The following is a 17068-nucleotide window of genomic DNA, read 5'->3' on the forward strand; positions in this document are numbered from 1 at the left end:
GGTGCTTCCCAAGTAAAATAGCCTAAGTTTACTTTCACAATCCTCTCCAATTGGCCTACTTGACAAATTAACTGCGTTCAACGCGGTCTATTCAGCAGCGCCAAACAGAAGGGCAAGACAAACAAATATTAAAGACTTGCTGGTAGGCCTTTACTTAAATCTGGACATAGCACTTGACACCAGAAGCCGTTGGACTGGTTTAGTGACCGCTGGGTGCCGCCTGTGGGTGAAAACACGGAAGAGTTCATTCAAGGAATTTAGTATGAGAGCTGTAGGAGCGCGTTTCGACTCACTCTCAGAACAAGCCATCGGCACAGGCAAAGAAGGTCCCATGAAACCGAACGGATCAAACAAATCGCTGATCCGCCGCGGCTAAAAGCTGAGATGTACAGAAACGGCAAACTTTATGGAATTATCCTGATTTATTCCTCACTTTCCAGGATTGTATGTGGCGAGAAATCGGGTAAGTAACTGGAGCTAGTTAGCACAACAAGCTAGCATTGTAAGTGAACGACAAGAGAAGTTGCACGTTTAAATGCAACAGTGTTATTTATCATTAAAAAGTAGCCTACGTTCAATTTGCCTTCCATGTAGCCTGTTAAACCAAGTAGTCCAAAGTAGGCTAGTATTACGCAGCTTAAGTAGGCGAACCTAATACTTTCATAGCCTACGATAAACACGATGTGTTAATATTTCAACAGTCACGTCAGGACTTAATAGCTCACATGTGACTAATTATCCCTAACCAGCATTACCGCTGTGGACAGCCAAAAATGTTTCATTATTTCGCTACAGTGTACCGCTGAGTTCTGTAGGCTACACACAACTCTACAATGTTTCAGCATCGCATGCGTCTGTTACAAATCTTGTAGCTTGCTGTAACCTATACATCACAGAGCTTTGTGGTCATTATCAGTGCTTGAGAAAGTGGTGTGTGATTACAAATTATGCATTCCCACTGGATGCTCCAAAGTGACAATACGTTCCTGTCTTATTGAACTCAACATTACAGTTGCTTAGACCTCCTTACCCACACAACAGAAGCTGTGTTTAGAGAGACCATGCAATTTAGATGTGCAATACGCTGGTGGAAGGGGCAGTGAATGTTAACCAAGTATTCCTTAATAATTCGTGGTTCTTGTTTTCATTGACAATTGTAATTGTTGCTTCAAAAATGCAATTAAAAGGTCTGAAACAAGCATGCATAGATTGATAGATGGAATCTACAATGGCAGATATTGTGCAAACTATCATGCTATGAGCTTTTTAAGTAGACTGTTGTATGTGAACAGATATATGTATAGGCTGGTATGGATTTGAAATCATCCGATTTTTTAATGACAATCTTAAGTTATTGAGAGAAACATACTGAGGAGTGGTTACTTTTCCTCTCTTACTTTAAACCTTGCTATGCCAAACAATTGGTTTTCTGTTGACACAGGACTTGTCAGGTGTCCTCTGCTCCAGAGAAATGTGCTGATCTGTGGTGTTGGTCAGGCACTGTGCAGTTGACATAACTGGGGACTCTTCTCTCCTGAAGTAACTGACTCTTCCCCTGAAGTAACTGGCCTCAGTTCCAACTCTGGCGCAGGCACCACTGCGTTAGTGGCAGGCAGCAGAGAGCACGCCCCAGTGATGCTGTCCTGTGTTGTCACAGCACACAGAGAGCAGTGGTGCTGGAGCGCTTGCTAATCCGTTGGCCCTGCAAAGGGATGAATAACAATAGAGGAGAGCTCGCCTATTGTGCTTGTGTTTGTGGTATTGTCTCAAAGCGCCGCCAGGGCACCGCTCTCTCCTGACCAAACAATGGCGTGCTGGACCACGCATGCTGTGGTGCTCGTGAGTGCTGAGAGTCAGAGTGGTGCTGTGGGCAGCAGCAAGGGTTCCTTAAAGTCACAGAGTGGTTTTGCCTCCCATCAGCTCCAAGTGGCTGGACAAATTGTGTGATTACGCTTTGAATTCCTTGATGTTGCCTTGTAGGTGATGGCTGGAATGTTTGTTTGATGTGATACGTTGCCTTTACGTCCTTTGTTGCCTTTTGTGTGAGGAAAGGTTGAGAAGTCTTGACTTGCTTCTTCTCTTATGTGTTTTTGTGGTGAGTTTCTGAATTGATTGACATTGAGTTGATTATTTGCCTTTTCACAATAGCACAATGGAATGTGAGCAATTCACTGAGCACATGTGGTAAATAGTATATAAAAGTGATTGTGTCATTTTGCCATCGCACTGTTATGTTGAGAATGAGAAATTTACATTGGTAAGTTTTGAATGAATATGTGCTCACACAAACCAAATGCTCTCAAGAATGATCCCGACTGCAAGTTCGCACGACGTCACCTCTCCAACTCCTGCCCTCAGGTGGGAACATCCTGTTTACATTTTTCCCCAGTCTCCATCCATTTAGCCTCACTTTCCTCAGCCCCACATCTGCCCAGACCTCAGCTCCAACTACAAAGGCCACTGTGTGTGTCTCCTAGTGCCCAGTGCTGACGTAACCTTGGCTAATGTCAAAGGAGCTCACGCTTGTGTTTTCACTCCCTCGTTTGTGTGCCGGCAAGGCTTGCTCTCGCCCACACTTCCAACGCAGGTTTCTAAGTAGTTTCTATTTTGAGACGCCGAGTCCTGAGTCCTCAGTCCAGTCGGTGTTTTGCTTCGAGGAACTCTGAGGTGCTAATTGGCCCCATCATCACAAGCGAGGGCCTGGATTGGGAGGCGTGTTGGGGAGGGTGAGCCACTGTTGGTTTCAGCGCAGCGGCCCCAGCTGTCTCACAGCCCCAGGGAGGTGAGCTGGGGGCTGCTGGCACAGGTGTCAATGCCACACCCACACACACACACACACAGAGGGCCTTAATCTCGCAATAAACCCATCCCCAATCACCCCCACAATGCAATGGCACCACCCACACACCCACACACACAGAGGGCCTTAATCTCGCAATAAACCCATCCCCAATGGCCCCACAATGCAATGGCACCACCCACAGCCCCAGCCCACTGCAAGAGCCAAAGGCCAACCAGCACACTCATGCTTACACTGTTAGACACTCTCACACACACACACACACACACACACACACACTCACACACACACTCACACACACACACACACACACACACACACACACACACACTCCTACTGAAGAAGACATGCCCTGGCCCCAGCAGCTGAACATGCCAAGCCTTCCACTACCCGTGGGAATTGTGTTCTGTCAGTGTTGCCTGTGACTGTGCTTGTTTTGGCTGCCCTTCCATGCCAGGATAATGGCATGGAATAATCAGAAACGTGAGCACCACAACAGACTTCATTTGTACCTGCAGCTAGTAGTAGCTACAGTATATCCCAGAAATTATGTATTTTACTGGGGCCCTTTACCTGAACTTTATTTACAGTCAGACGTGTAACATATAGGCGGCGGTGTCTGTGATTGTTACACTAAGGGAAATATTTTGAGTAATGACTGACAGAGGAAGGACGGCTTGTGGATCGGGTCACCATCAGGGTCAAACTGAGAAAATGTTTCCATGAAAACATGGGGAAAATATGACCCGTATCCTAGTTCATTCTGACCAGTCAGCCAAAGCTTGGCTAGAAGTTTCACTGCTGGTGTCTCAAGTGAATTCATTTTTGGACTGAAAGGACAGATCTATTCTGTGACCTTATCTACCAGTGAATGAACCACATGTTTTGTGTTGTAACTTGTTTTTGTATGATTGTGCATTTACACACTAGTGAAGCACTATTTTTAGTGTTGTTTGAGCTGGTTTAGTTTCCTGATCACCCTCTCAAGCTTCAGAGGATTATCAGCATATGAATGTTGAGCGGCTTTTTGTGCAGTGCAGATGCTATCAATAGTCTGACATGATCCCAATGCTTCCACATGCCCAATCCCCCTCCACAATCATTTATGTTTCACTCATTCAAACATAATCTGCCCTTTAATCTTCTGTTTGATGGTTCTTTCCCCTAGATAACGGCTGTGGTCACACTATCCAAGGGCCGGACAGTGGTATCCTCTCGTCCCAGAACTACCCAGGCACCTACCCCAACAACTCCCTCTGTGAGTGGAGGATCAGCGTGCCCAAGGGCAACAGCATCACCATCAAATTTGCAGACCTCAGCATCGAGTCCCGAGGCTGTGACTCCGACTACGTCCGGATACTGCAAGGCTCCGGTAGGGGCGAGCAAGGTGAGTGTTGGGATCTTTGGCATCAAATTCAGTGGCTTGGTTTGAAATGTGCGGTCCATTTATTTGTGAAAACCAGATGATTCTGGTGAAATTCTTGCTGTAGCCACTGCACTAAGGGGCTTTGGCTGGTCAGAAATGAAGGCCTTTGTTGTGTGGCTAAATAAGAATAAAAATAAGCACACCCTCTCATTTTATTTTTTGACATGTCAAGTTTTTGTCTGTGATGCGATATGTGTAAGTGTTGGTCTAAGTTGGAAATAATTGCTGGGAAATCATATTACTTGTGATTGTCTGTACAACTAAAGAGACTTCCACAGCTCCACTGTAGGCATAAGGGACTGGTACTAAAATGACTAATGTAACATTTATGAACATATATCAACGCAGGTTGATCAAGACCAGTTAAGGAATTGAATTTGAAATGATCATGCCTGTAGCCCGACTGTGCGCTGGCTTAACATTATTCCAGTCAAATAATAATCCCTTTGAGAGTACAGCGGAAAGGAAAAGGCTGTTTGTCCTCATGTCACTCTCAGATCACATGACTGCTGTTCGGTGGCCCGAGCTAAACGCCACCAGTGCGCTGCTCATCATAAATCTTCTATTCTTTATTTTACCTCAGCAGTCATTTATTTGTTGATGATTGTTTTTAAATTCATATGCACCCTCTCTTGTGGCGTTCTGGTGGTGGCTCAAAACAATGTTATCTAATAACTTGAGATTATTCTAGAAGTTGCATATGCATAGCTACAGGTTTATAATAATCAGTTTAACTTTGTTCATTCCTCATGTAGCCTTATCTAGAACAAGCAGTAGGGTACATTTTAAACAGAGCTTGTGTTATCACTCTGCCTTCTTATAAGTAAACTACTGTAGCTCATAATTGGTCTCCTTCAATAAATGGCAGTAAAATTCTCTTGGTCAGTGGCAATGGAGAGTAAGTTGTCCCTACTTGTTTCCATGGAGCCAGGACCTCTGGCCAGGCATGTCGTTATGACACGGTGGTAGTTGTCAACATTGTTTTAATGAAAATTCATTCCACAGCCGAGGACATGAAGGCCCTATCCGGTTTCCACAGGTTTATATAATGAGTTTGAATTGGTTCTATTCATATTAATGCTGTGATCGTGTACTTGGATGCTTGGTACGGTTGTCTGAACATGCACACATGTTCCTGGGATTTACAATTCATTTCTTTATTGGTTCATGTGCTTTCTACACTCAATTCTCTGTTCTCAACGTATTGTCCAGTTTCCTTCAGAAAAAAATGTACATTCATTTAGATAATAGATTTAGAGCTATGATTTTCCACATCCCTCAAAATGTGAGACCTGGATGTTGCAACCACACTGGCCTGGTTTTGAGCACCTGTATGACATTGTCCCTGCCTATCTAGCCCAGTAGTCAATGTCCCTAACTCTTAAATTAGTGAAATATTTCTGAATATGGATTTGAATGCCAGTTGGATGATGCTTGGTGGACATTGCCGAGGGCAGTAAGTCTAGTTGGAAGTTCTATGCATGTCAAATTAAACAGTCATCATCAAGGAATCCTGTTTTCTGAGTTTATTTGATGAGTTTGTTTCATGGAAGCTCTGTGTTATAAACTCTCCATTGGTTCTGGCAAAATAATTCTAATTCTCCTTTCTGTCATCCCATGCTAATGTTTTGCTATTCTTCCCGAAATTACTGCATTCTTTATGTAACAATGTGAGTGCTCAATAACAGATTAATATCAAAATCAGTGTAGAGCTGCAACTAACTATTTTCCCGGTTATCTATTAGTTGTTTGGTCAATCAAATGTCAGAAAAATTGTGATATTTAGTTTACTGTCATAGATGGGCACATAAAGCTGGACATATTTAAGTTTAAGAATCTGCCATCAGAGAATTACGAGGTATTTTCCTTAAAAAAATGTCACAAACTGATTGACCTATTATCAAAACAGTTGATTCATTTCATAGTTGACAACCAATAGATTGCTGCAGCCCTATATGTATGTAGGAATTTTAAGAATATGAGCCTATTTCTATCTTTACATGTATTACGCTAGTATTACATACAAGTTGTTACTGTTTGTGATCTGGCGATGTTAGTCAGAGAGGGCTTTGAGGGGAGTTGTGGGTTCAAGTGCTCAGGCTGTGAGGCGTCAGCATGTGTCTGTCTGTGACGACCAGGGAGGTGAGGGAGGGCAGGACGGCTCCATGCGCCTCCTCGTCAGCAAGTGCGAGTGCCTCCTCTGCCTGTCGGCTCTGAGTAAGTCTGAGCAGCCCTGTGGGGATGGTGGTGGGGGGAGGGCGGTTGGAGGTTGGACAGGGCAGTGGGAGTCCAGCTGCTGTTCTGAGCGGAACGAAGATGAGGCCCATGGGTTTGACAGCCAGGCCTGATATGTCAGAGGATGTTGAAGACCTCGTGTACTCTCTTAACAGTGCCTGGCTGTCCAAAAATGTTGCATTTTGTAACGTCTGAAGGCTCATCCATGTGTAAGCGTGGAACTATTGAGAAGCAGGAACTATGAGTCAAAGTGCAGTCTAGTGTTGGATTTACTTTGATATACCGTGCCAAGTACCACGATGCCAATACTAACACCATACCATGAGAGAAGCCTAAACATCAGTAATAGAATAGACTATAGAATAGAAACTTTTTTAAACCGTTGACATATACAGCTTTTATTAAGACCTCATCAAAACACTATTTTTTTAAGTACTGATACAAACCAAATGGGGTATCATAGCATTTTTATAATTTCAGCAAATCACGGGTGTATCATGCAATACTAGTGCAGTCATTTTGCAGTGGTATGGTAATCCTGCTCCTCTTATATTGCCATCATTGGTCGTAGTACCACTATTACTGCAGCAGAAAAGGTCTTATCTTTTCTGTTCATTGTGTGACAGTTACTTGAAATCTCGCGCTGCATCTGCCGCAACAACTAGCTTTCACTATAAGACTTGTTAGTGGCGGGCATGTTCGAAAAAAATTAGACCAGTCTATTTTTAAGCTATGCGAACAGATCACTTCAGTTGCGCACCTGGTGTAGTTTCCTTGTTAGAGAGGAACTCTGCCAGCCTCAGTCATGAAGACTGAGTTTCTTCACTATGTGACGTGGCTTTGGCTAGGTATGTGAGGGCATCTTGGCACCTTTCCCTCTGGTTGAAACATCTCGGATTGCTTTGCTTTGCTGTGTAACCCTGTGGTTTCCCCTCTCCACCTTTCTCCACTGCGAGGCCCCTGGGCTTTTCCGTTCACCTCTGTCAACTCGGGTTGGGGGGGGGGGGGGGGGACTGATCATCCAGAGTCCGTGTTAGTCATCCTGTCATACGGGTGAGCTAGACCACAGCCATTTTGAGCTGGAAGCGAGTACCTGCCACAAAGCTGGCTGGGAGAGAGGCTATCATGTTGCGAAGAAGCCTGTCAAAAGACAACCTGGCAGGACGCTCAAACAGACGCACGCATAGGGGCTGCCCGAGACCGGTAGATGAGGGGGCTCACAGGTCACGGCAGAAACGTGAGCGCCTCTTTCCCTTTTGTCTCCCGTGAAATGATTTACAGTGAAGTTCCCGTTTCAGACCAAAGGGGAAGCGTTTTCTTTCCTCTGTCATGTTTGAAAGGTAGACAGGAAGAGCGGGTCAGGTGACAGGCTGTGGTTGGTCTTTATGACTCTAAACGGTAAGCGGGCAGCTCTGGTGCCTGTGGGCTACATATGGCTGATATGAGCTTGACCCTGAGGAGAGGTGACTGAGCTCTATAGTATGGGGGTTTGGATGGAGGCTTGGGCGGACTGATAGTGTCATCAGTCTGCTCTTAACCACCACTAGAGATCAAAGGGCCCTTCTCTGAATAGTTTGGATTCCTCACTGTAGCGGTCTTAAGTGCCGTTTTAAAAGCTGCATGAATATCTGTGTTGGCATCAGTTGTTCCTTTAATGGTTTGTTGTGAACGTCTAGATATCTATATACAGAGTTTGTCTTTCTGTCATTCTGAAGTGTTAAATCTGTCCTCTTCCATTTCCTGCCCTAGTGTTGGGTCCATTTTGCGGTGACCTGAAATCGGCCCCCTCACTGCTGAAGTCCCTCCACGTGGAGGCTAGTGAGATCCGGGTGCAGTTCCGCAGTGGACAGCACATCTCAGGCCGAGGATTCCTGCTGTCCTACGCCACGGGGAACCGCAAAGGTGAGTGGGTTTCAGTGGTCACTTGCTCTTTGCGTCCAAAACTGCCCAACACTCAAGACTGCATGAGTTACTCTAGCTCTCTCAGATTGTCTTCTCAAGTAAGAGTTTGTGGTTTTACTCACACCACAGCTCTCCATCACTCTCTCTCTCCCTCTCTCTCTCTCCCTCTCTCTTCCTCTCTCTCCCTCTTTCTCTCTCCCTCTCTCTCTCTCTCTCCCTCTCTCTCTCCCCCTCTCTTGCTCTCTATTCTCTCTCTCTCTCTCTCCCTCTCTCTCTCCCTCCCTCTCTCGCTCTCTTCCTCTCTGCCCTGTGGATGGAATACATCAAGAGGGAGACGCCTTTTAGAGACACAACATTTGACTAGAGCATGACCCTTACACTGTTCCATCTCATAATAATAATTTGTATTTTGTATATTTAGTATATTCTTTATCTTCTACAGTCCTTATTGCTTAGTTGTGTTTTTTATATTATATACTTTTAATTACTTTTTCTGCTGTTATTGAATGTGTGTGTGTGTGTTGTCTGTATGCTACTGTGACCTTGAATTTCCCCTAGGGATCAATAAAGTATATCTATCTATCTATCTATCTATCTATCTATCTATCTTTTTATATCCACGCACCTTTTCTTCCCATAGATTCCCTTCCGTTACTGGTAGCCCTGAAGTGACACACTTTTGTGTTTAATTTTAGACCCTGACATGTTTACCGCCATGCTAGTCATAGTAAAGGAAGAGGGGTCTTCATCCTGTTGTGGCCACCCTGTCCTGTTGTAGCACTGTCTTGTTGTTGCGCTGGGGTTGGCTTCCTGTGGCTGCCACATCTACAACTTCCAGCTCCCAGCCTTGCCATTTTTAGCCCTCATTGTCTGTCTCCTGTGTCTTTATCTACAGATCTGCTTACATGTCTGGACAAAGGCAACCATTTCTCAGACGCTAAGTACAGGTGAGCATCATGCATTGGAATGTTTTGTAACTTTAGACTGAATCCACATTTTGCCTTTGAGTGAACAGTAGCAAATCATGACCCAAAATCTCAGAAAATCCACCATATTTTTAGACCTATAACAAGCACATTTATACACAACTTAGACTGACTAAAGTGCTGTACAGAGTGCAACTAAACAGATAAAAATATGTATACACATACATCTACACATTAACAAGGGGCAGAACAGAAATTTGAACAGTTGAATGGCGACCCCTCCCTGTAGTATAAATATAGTATTTTTGTTGTATGGCATCACTTTTTTTCTTTCTGGATCAGATTTGAGTTTCACCACATACTTTATGTGCATTTTTACTCAGTGTAGCCGTCTTTCTTCTACCTCTTGAATGGTGTCAGATGTCACATGTGTCCATTAAGCTATTGTGAAGCTGGGGATCTTTAAGTTGACAGATGCTCTGGACGCAATCCCTCTCATTGTTGTCTCACCCTACAGGAAGTATTGTCCAGCTGGATGCAGAGCTGTGGATGGAGACGTGTCTGGGGACATCTCGCAGGGCTACAGACATGTAAGTCAAGGTCCACTCTAAACACCTGCACATTAACAAAAGATATCAGATAAGGACAGAGGAGGGGGTTCCTTCAGACATGACGCAGAGTGAGTGTGTGTGGGTTTGGGGACAGAGTGTGTGTGTGTATTCAGTGGTGCAGACAAGCCCCGTTGATATGAGTGATTATTTATGCCCCAGGTGTGTCTGTTGAGCACATGGCAGGCGGCCCTCTGAGAGATGGAAAAGAGGAAGTGTGGCTTTTGTTTTGTTTACTGTACCACGCCACTGGGCTGTCACAGAGAACAACAGTTGGTCCCCCTTGGGCAGGAGCTTCTCTGGCTCACTGGAGACGCTTGTTTGTCCACGTTTTAGGAGCGGTGGTGCTAACTGCTGAGACTGTTGTGTCGATGCGTCTGACACCATTCTCTTTGTGTGTGTGTGTGTGTGTGTGTGTTTGTCTGGGTGTTTGCTTGCACATGAGTGCAAGTGTTTTGTTGTATGCTGAGGTAATGTGATGAAGATGCTGCAGTGTTAACAGTGTGTGTGTGTGTGTGTGTGTGTCATCTTAGCCTCGAGTGTGTGTGTGTGTGTGTGTGTGTGTCATCTTAGCCTCGAGGCAGTGATGGAAGGGCAATACGTGCTGTTTTGCAGTAGGCTCATTGTTCTGTGAAGTCAGCCGCTAGTGGAGTGAGCTCAGGCTGCCAGTTGCTTTACGTAACTCCGCATACCTCAGCCTCAGCTCAACACGGCTTACATCAGAAGTGGGCCAGTTTAGTAGGCCCAGTCATGCTGTGTGTGTGTGTGTGTGTGTGTGTGTGTGTGGTGTGTTTGAGGGAGAAGTTGGACCCGGGTCATATGCTCAGGCTTTGGGTGTTCAGAGCTTCTCCGTTGTGCAGTCACATATTTTTAAAGGTGCTGGAGTAATTTAGTGGTTGGAATAAACGCGAGTCATGTCTGCACCTACCTCCATTCATAGGCTGATTGGTATTGATTTAAACGTAATTGAATTTGTCTCAATAGCCATTGTTGGTCAATCAGCAGAGCGGATGGCTGCAAATTCATCAGAGCACATAAGAATGATCCCCAATCTCATCATGACATGTGCACCGCTTGCAGGTCAAAGGTTTGGATCTGTGCACTGGATAGCTGCTCCACCCCCCCCCCCCCCCTCTAGCTTTGCGAGGTCAAGCTCCCTCAGCATGCACCACTAGCTCGTTGGTCACATCGTCCTGCCTGTGGGGCTGTGCCGAGACCTCAGCATTGCTGGACCCCCAGCAGGGCAGTGGGACCCCCTGCCAAACCTGGCCTGGGGTGCCCCACACAGGGGCTTATTTCCCGGACACCGGGGGAGTGGGATGGAGGCTGCCTCTCCAGGGTGTGATCACAACTATTGACTGGTCCCTGTGTCTGTCACAGCTCCAGGCTCAGCAGGCACAGCAGGGACTCCCAAAACAATAGAGGACAGTGGGGAAGGGGGAATTGAGGTCCACACATCCACCATGGGGTCTTGTGAGAGGCTAGTTGGTATGTGCAGCATGTTGATATGTCAGAGGTCATGTAGACCGCCTGTCCATGCGTATTGTTCTTTCAAAAAGTAATTCTTGACCATTCTGCTTGCATGGTCAAGCAGCTCTCGGTCAAGCAGCTCTTGGTCATCTTGTGCAGTAAGGAGATGCACATGGCTAAGGTTAAAGCTTGCACTGTGAGGCGTTCTATTATAGTCGCACAAAGCACTGTCATACGACAATTTCCGTCTTAACAAGCAGTAGCCACTGCTGACAATAGTGAGCTGTCAGGCGCAGTTTTTTTTCACTCTGGAATAAGTAAGAGAGGCAGCGCGTACAACCACTTGAGCTGCTAATTATGCTCTTTTTCATATTTGAAAGGGCATATGGGGAGCAGCTGCCTTGAACTCGGCGTCCGCCTCTGATCTGGGGTGTGTTTCTCGAAAGCACAGTTGCAACTTTCTTGGTAGCGTCTCTGCCAAATCTGAGTTGACAGCTTTTGAGTCACACGATACAGATATATGGTGTTGACATTCAGTCATATTTCGGTCGCATTTTAGTAAGAGATAACAAATATGTTCTTATTTTTTCATTTATCCAAAATGAAAAACGTGATATGTGACAATATGAAGCTTAAGTGTTTGTGCATGTGTAACTCAAATCTATGGACTCACGTTTGCCAGCGACACTACCAAGGCAGTAGCAGCTCTGCTTTTGGGGTACGGACTCCAGGCAGTGAGTGTGCAGTGTGAGCTGCGGTTCCTGGGCCAGGCGGCCGAGGCCTCCAGGTTAATGAGGAAACCGGCTCTGAATGCTGAGCGGCTGCTCCTCCTGATAAGGCACAATGTGGCTTTGTGCGAGAGGGAGAGGGCCCATCATCCTCAGCGTGCCGGCCGCCATAGCACGGCCTGTCCCCCTCTCCCTCGGCCTGACACCAAAGGCTGCTCATTATACCAGCTTGGCCTTTGGTGGAAGTCGGCTTCAGTGGGCGGCTTTTGCATTTTTAATGCCCCTCTCCTCCCCTCACAGTTGAAGGTAAAAAGGAACTGGATTACAATGGAGTAACTCGGGAGAACTTTTTGGTTCCCTCTCTGCTATAATTTAAAGGGGTGTTTTCTCTGCACAGAGATTCAGGTTACAGCTTTCCTATGCGTTTCACGTTGTTCATGGTTGCAGAATGAACTTCCTGGAAAGGTCACTGGGCGTTGCCTGTCCTCTCATCATTTCAGGAAATCGCTGGGTTTCCATTCACTTATCTTTTTAAGTGCCTTCTTGTTTTACCTGTCTCAGCTAAATGAGCTCCATGGAAGGTATGCCTGCTCACAAAGTGCTACTTACCCTGATTAGACTGAGGGAGGTGTGCTCTGCATTCTTCCCGTAGACCCAATGACTGTAATCATCACTCCAGGATGAAATGAACTTATCTAGAATGTAAATATACCCTGGTCCACTTCCACTCACACTGAGAGAAATGTATTTATCGCTGTTATTCTTTGATGGTGTTGTGTGGGAATGGGAATTAAATCTACCGTTAATTAAATCTACCGTTAATCTATCCCCTAGAGACCTAAGTGCCTCTCACATACACGCCCATTAGTGTGTCAGATAGAAGTAGCATGGAGTAGATAACACATTTGCATTCCCACTCAGTATTCTATCATGTACTAGTATGGCTGTTGTATGTTCCCACCTGACTGTATATTACATTTACAATTATTCACTAAATAAGCAGACTATTCAGATAGCTGAGTACTACAGACCTCTGCCTGATGTATAAAGCATGTTAGCTACTTTGCTCTAGCTTATGAAGCAATCTTAACAGTTGGCAGTTGCTAGGGTAAAGTTAAATTGAGGAGACTGTATGATAAACTAGGTTGCTGTCATGTCTAATTGCACTCCCATTTAGACCTTATAAGGTGAATGTTTCCTTTGCTGGCTTGCTGTGCAGAGATTGTTGAGAGATGGATGGAGCCTGCTGAGGTTTTGTTCAGGGCATCTCGCCCTCCTTAGGGATAGCATCTGTGAACCCACCAGTACCAGAGGAACGGTGCTATGCTGCAAAACAACAATGTATTGATTTTGTGTGTGGCTTTATTTGTCCACCCAGGGGGCATCCTCAGCTGTAGACACAGCTCAGACATTATTTGGAAAAAGAAGTCCTGAATCTGTCCGACAACCTGGGATCATTGTCACAAGATTGATGGGCTCTGCTGGTCATTGTGTCATGAGCCATTATGTTGATAAAGTGTGTGTGTGTGTGTGTGTGTGTGTGTGTGTGTGTGTGTGTGTGTGTGTGTGTGTGTGTGTGTGTGTGTGTGTGTGTGTGTGTGTGTGTGTGTGTGTGTGTGTGTGTGTGTGTGTGTGTGTGTGTGTGTGTGTGTGTGTGTGTGTGTGTGTGTGTGTGTGTGTGTGTGTGTGTGTGTGTGTGTGTGTGTGTCCGTGTCCGTGTCCGCTCCACTGCCCTTGGTCTTCTGGTGTCTGCGTTTGTGTTTATGTTTGTGTTGTTTTGTCTCCTCCTCTGTCCAGACATCGGCGCTCTGTAAAGCAGCCGTCCATGCTGGGGTCATCGCGAATGAACTCGGAGGCGACATCGACGTGGAGGAGCAGAGTGGCAGGAGCCACTACCCAGCGGTCTGGGCCAACGGGATCCTGTCCCAAGAGTGAGTGAGCCCTGGTGGAGGTGCTGTGCTTCAGGGTAATGTGGGGCTTGTGAGAGCACAGCTCCCTGAGCCCTGGTGGAGGTGCTGTGCTTCAGGGTAATGTGGGGCTTGTGAGAGCACAACTCTGTGAGCCAGCTCTTAGTAATAGCATGTTGCCATGGAGACAGGCATAGTAAAAGATTAACAGAAGTAGGTGTAGTTGTGAGGAGATCCAGATTCTAAATGCAATATGCTGAAATGGCAAACAAATAAATGGTGTAGCAAGTAGGGGGTCTGGGAATGATTTTGTCAGATGGCAGTGTCAAAATAATTTAGATGTTTGTTTATTGTGTCATGTCCGATGCGGAGCTTCACATTCCCCGTAAGCTCTGCCACAGTGTGGGGGTTTTATCTGTTCCAGCTCCACCGCAGGTCTAATGAATCTCCACACCTGACCTTGGCTCATGTCCCACAGCATTGCTCGTTATCATTCTTACGCATGTCTGTGATGAATTGGCCTAATCCTCCCTTCGTGTCAGACACACACTGTCTGAGCAGCGGCTATCTGAGCAGCGGCTATCTGAGCAGCGGCTATCTGAGCGATTTGTCAAAGCTCCCACTCCACTCCACGGGCCATGGGAGCACAGCAAATTAACCTGCAGGCACCATGCATTACTGGCCTATTAACTCAGCCAACGGTTTAGCACATCAGTGGGTTTGGGGCCTGAAGGAATTAACCAGGGGTCCATTGTGTCTTCAGCAGACAGGCAGTGGAGTTGTGTCTGGAAGCCCGCTGGGTGTTGGTTCAGAGAGAGAACGCTCATGGTCAGGCCACATGGTTTCCAATGTCCCAGATTCAACTTTCAAGTTTACTGTCAAATTTGTCCTAGTGACAATCAAAGCTGTGACAGTTTGAAATGAATGGTCCAGCTTTCTCAAATTACCTCGTATTGATTTGCCCCCCAGAATTATTGAGTCCTGGACATCAATCAGTCATTCCATAAATGTCCTTAATGTCAGGCCTGTTTGCAGTTGACAAATGGCACACTCATTTCATTACTTTCAACCCTTTGTGTTCCAAACCCATCAACAAGCAAAGCCAGTTCATTGAGACCAACAGAGTTATATCTGAATCTCTGAAGCTCAGACATGTTTTCTATCCAATAGCAGTTCTAACAAAGCAACGATAACATCCTTGTTTTTTGTGCTTTTTCCACATCCAATCGCCAAAGGGAAGAAATACTGGTGCTGTCCAAACTTGATGTTACTCTTACAACCAAATGGCATTTAAACATGGGGTATGCATGCTATGTGATGCACACCGAACTGTGCTATTGGGCTGCTCTGTAAAGACAAGTTTCGCCTGCACTTCCTCATAGCTTGGCCATAGTCAGCTGGCTGTGTGCAGTAAACCTTTAAGGGCTTTACGGTCCCGGCTGGCCGCTGCACTGCCCTCATCCACAGTCAAGCCAAAGCTGATTATATTGGTGAAGTAACAGTCCCCTGGGCCAGATCCAGCTTCATTGGAAAGTAATGATCAATATCTTGTTAAATAATCACTTTTTTCAGACAAGCAGCTCTGCTGAGATATCAAATAAGTGAAAGCTTTGCCTTTCACACTGAGTTGATGTAGGTCTTGTGTTTTAATCACAGAAAGATTATTCAGTCATTATTTAACATATTTAACTCACACCCAAAAAGACAGACTCTCCCACCACAATGTACACACACACATTTTATATATCTACTTTTTTTGATCCCACATTACAAGTCAAATTTAATTTAGGAATTAAATGTTCAAAGTTCTGAATGATCCAACACATAAGACACCACAGCACATTGTTATGGTTTTACACACACACACACAATCACACACACACACACACACACACACACTATGGTTTTACACACATACACATGCCCTTTGGCTGTTTCATCTGTTAGAAGTAATGCAAAAGGAATCACACCCTGGCAGCCTGTGGAAATGACTGGTGTGTCAGTAATCGCAGGGAAAAGAGGCCATTTTCCATGAATACCCCTCTCTACACCCTCAGAAGCCCGCAAATGAGCTGGCTTTATCCCTGCCATGCAGCAGCTTGTAAAAAAAACTATCCCGAATGAAGGTGCATGAAGGGGGCTCCGAGCACAAAGGTTAATTATCTGTGTGCAAAGCAGCTCCATGAAGGGGATCCGGGAGGTGAGGTCTGACATCAAGGGTGGGGGTTGGGGGGTTGGGTGTGTGTGTGTGTTCCCCTTTGTGGTCCCGATGGGTGTTCCCCTGAGCAGGCAGCCCCTCAATTTATCACTGTAATGGTCCTCACACAGGCTCAAACAGCGCCCATTCTAATGGATATCTTCTTCTCTCTTTCAGCGGCTCTTTGTCTGAGAAACTCTTCACGTTCGTCACCAATGGTAAGATGTGTGTGGCTTTTGTTTGCTGTTGTTGTTACTCTGCTTTTAGAATCAGTGCCTCCCAGTCTAGCGTCTGCACATGCCCGTTCTATCATCACACCACCCATGAATTAATACACTCGACATGAAAGGGTGGCTCTTACCTGTCTGGGCCACTTCCTCTGGCAGGCAACCAGAGCCTTAGCAGCACACACAGGTGAGCCTGGGGAGGTGTTTAAAAAGTGAAAGCTCACCTTTGTCGACTGTGTGTGTGTGTGTGTGTGTGCGCGCGCGTGCGTGTGTTCGTGTTTGTGCGCGTGTGTGTGTGCGCGTGGCTGGCTAGAGGCGTGGGGAACGTCTTATCTCTGCTGCTGTGCTGCTGGTTTTCAGGTGGCAGTTTGTGTGTTCTGAAATCCCCCGGCTCTCCCAGGCCAGGGCTACCTGTGCTGACGGGACTCTACTGGGGCTCCTCACCAGGGAGCACTGGGCCCACTGCCAGGTCCGCTCCCCCCAACCCGGCACTGTATCCACAACACAGCGTCCCCCCCAGCGGCGGCTAGCTGTGCGGCTAGCTGTGGCCAGTGGCCCTCTCTCCCCCGCACTCTGCCCGTGCTGTGTGTGTGTGTGTGCGTGCGCACTCTGCCCGTGCTGTGTGTGTGTGTGTGTGTGTGT

The 17068-nt window shown here is 46.2% G+C and overlaps 1 protein-coding gene across 1 annotated transcript in view; it reads left to right on the forward strand.

Moving 5' to 3' along the window:
* The first annotated feature begins 278 nt into the window (after positions 1–278).
* The window catches only part of dcbld1 (discoidin, CUB and LCCL domain containing 1), a 27579-nt gene continuing 10789 nt past the window's right edge, over positions 279–17068 (forward strand). The window contains exons 1-7 of the mRNA XM_076272421.1: positions 279–463; positions 3969–4187; positions 8211–8363; positions 9259–9310; positions 9807–9879; positions 13893–14026; positions 16377–16417. Coding sequence (XP_076128536.1) covers positions 385–463; positions 3969–4187; positions 8211–8363; positions 9259–9310; positions 9807–9879; positions 13893–14026; positions 16377–16417 — 751 coding nt within the window. The 5' untranslated portion in view covers positions 279–384. The remainder of the gene's footprint in view (positions 464–3968; positions 4188–8210; positions 8364–9258; positions 9311–9806; positions 9880–13892; positions 14027–16376; positions 16418–17068) is intronic.

Source organism: Alosa pseudoharengus, unplaced genomic scaffold (genome assembly GCF_046254945.1).
Source record: "Alosa pseudoharengus isolate Yale_2024_CS ecotype anadromous, Long Island Sound unplaced genomic scaffold, YU_APseudo_1.1 YU_APseudo_1.1_scf_7, whole genome shotgun sequence".
NCBI lineage: Eukaryota > Metazoa > Chordata > Actinopteri > Clupeiformes > Clupeidae > Alosa > Alosa pseudoharengus.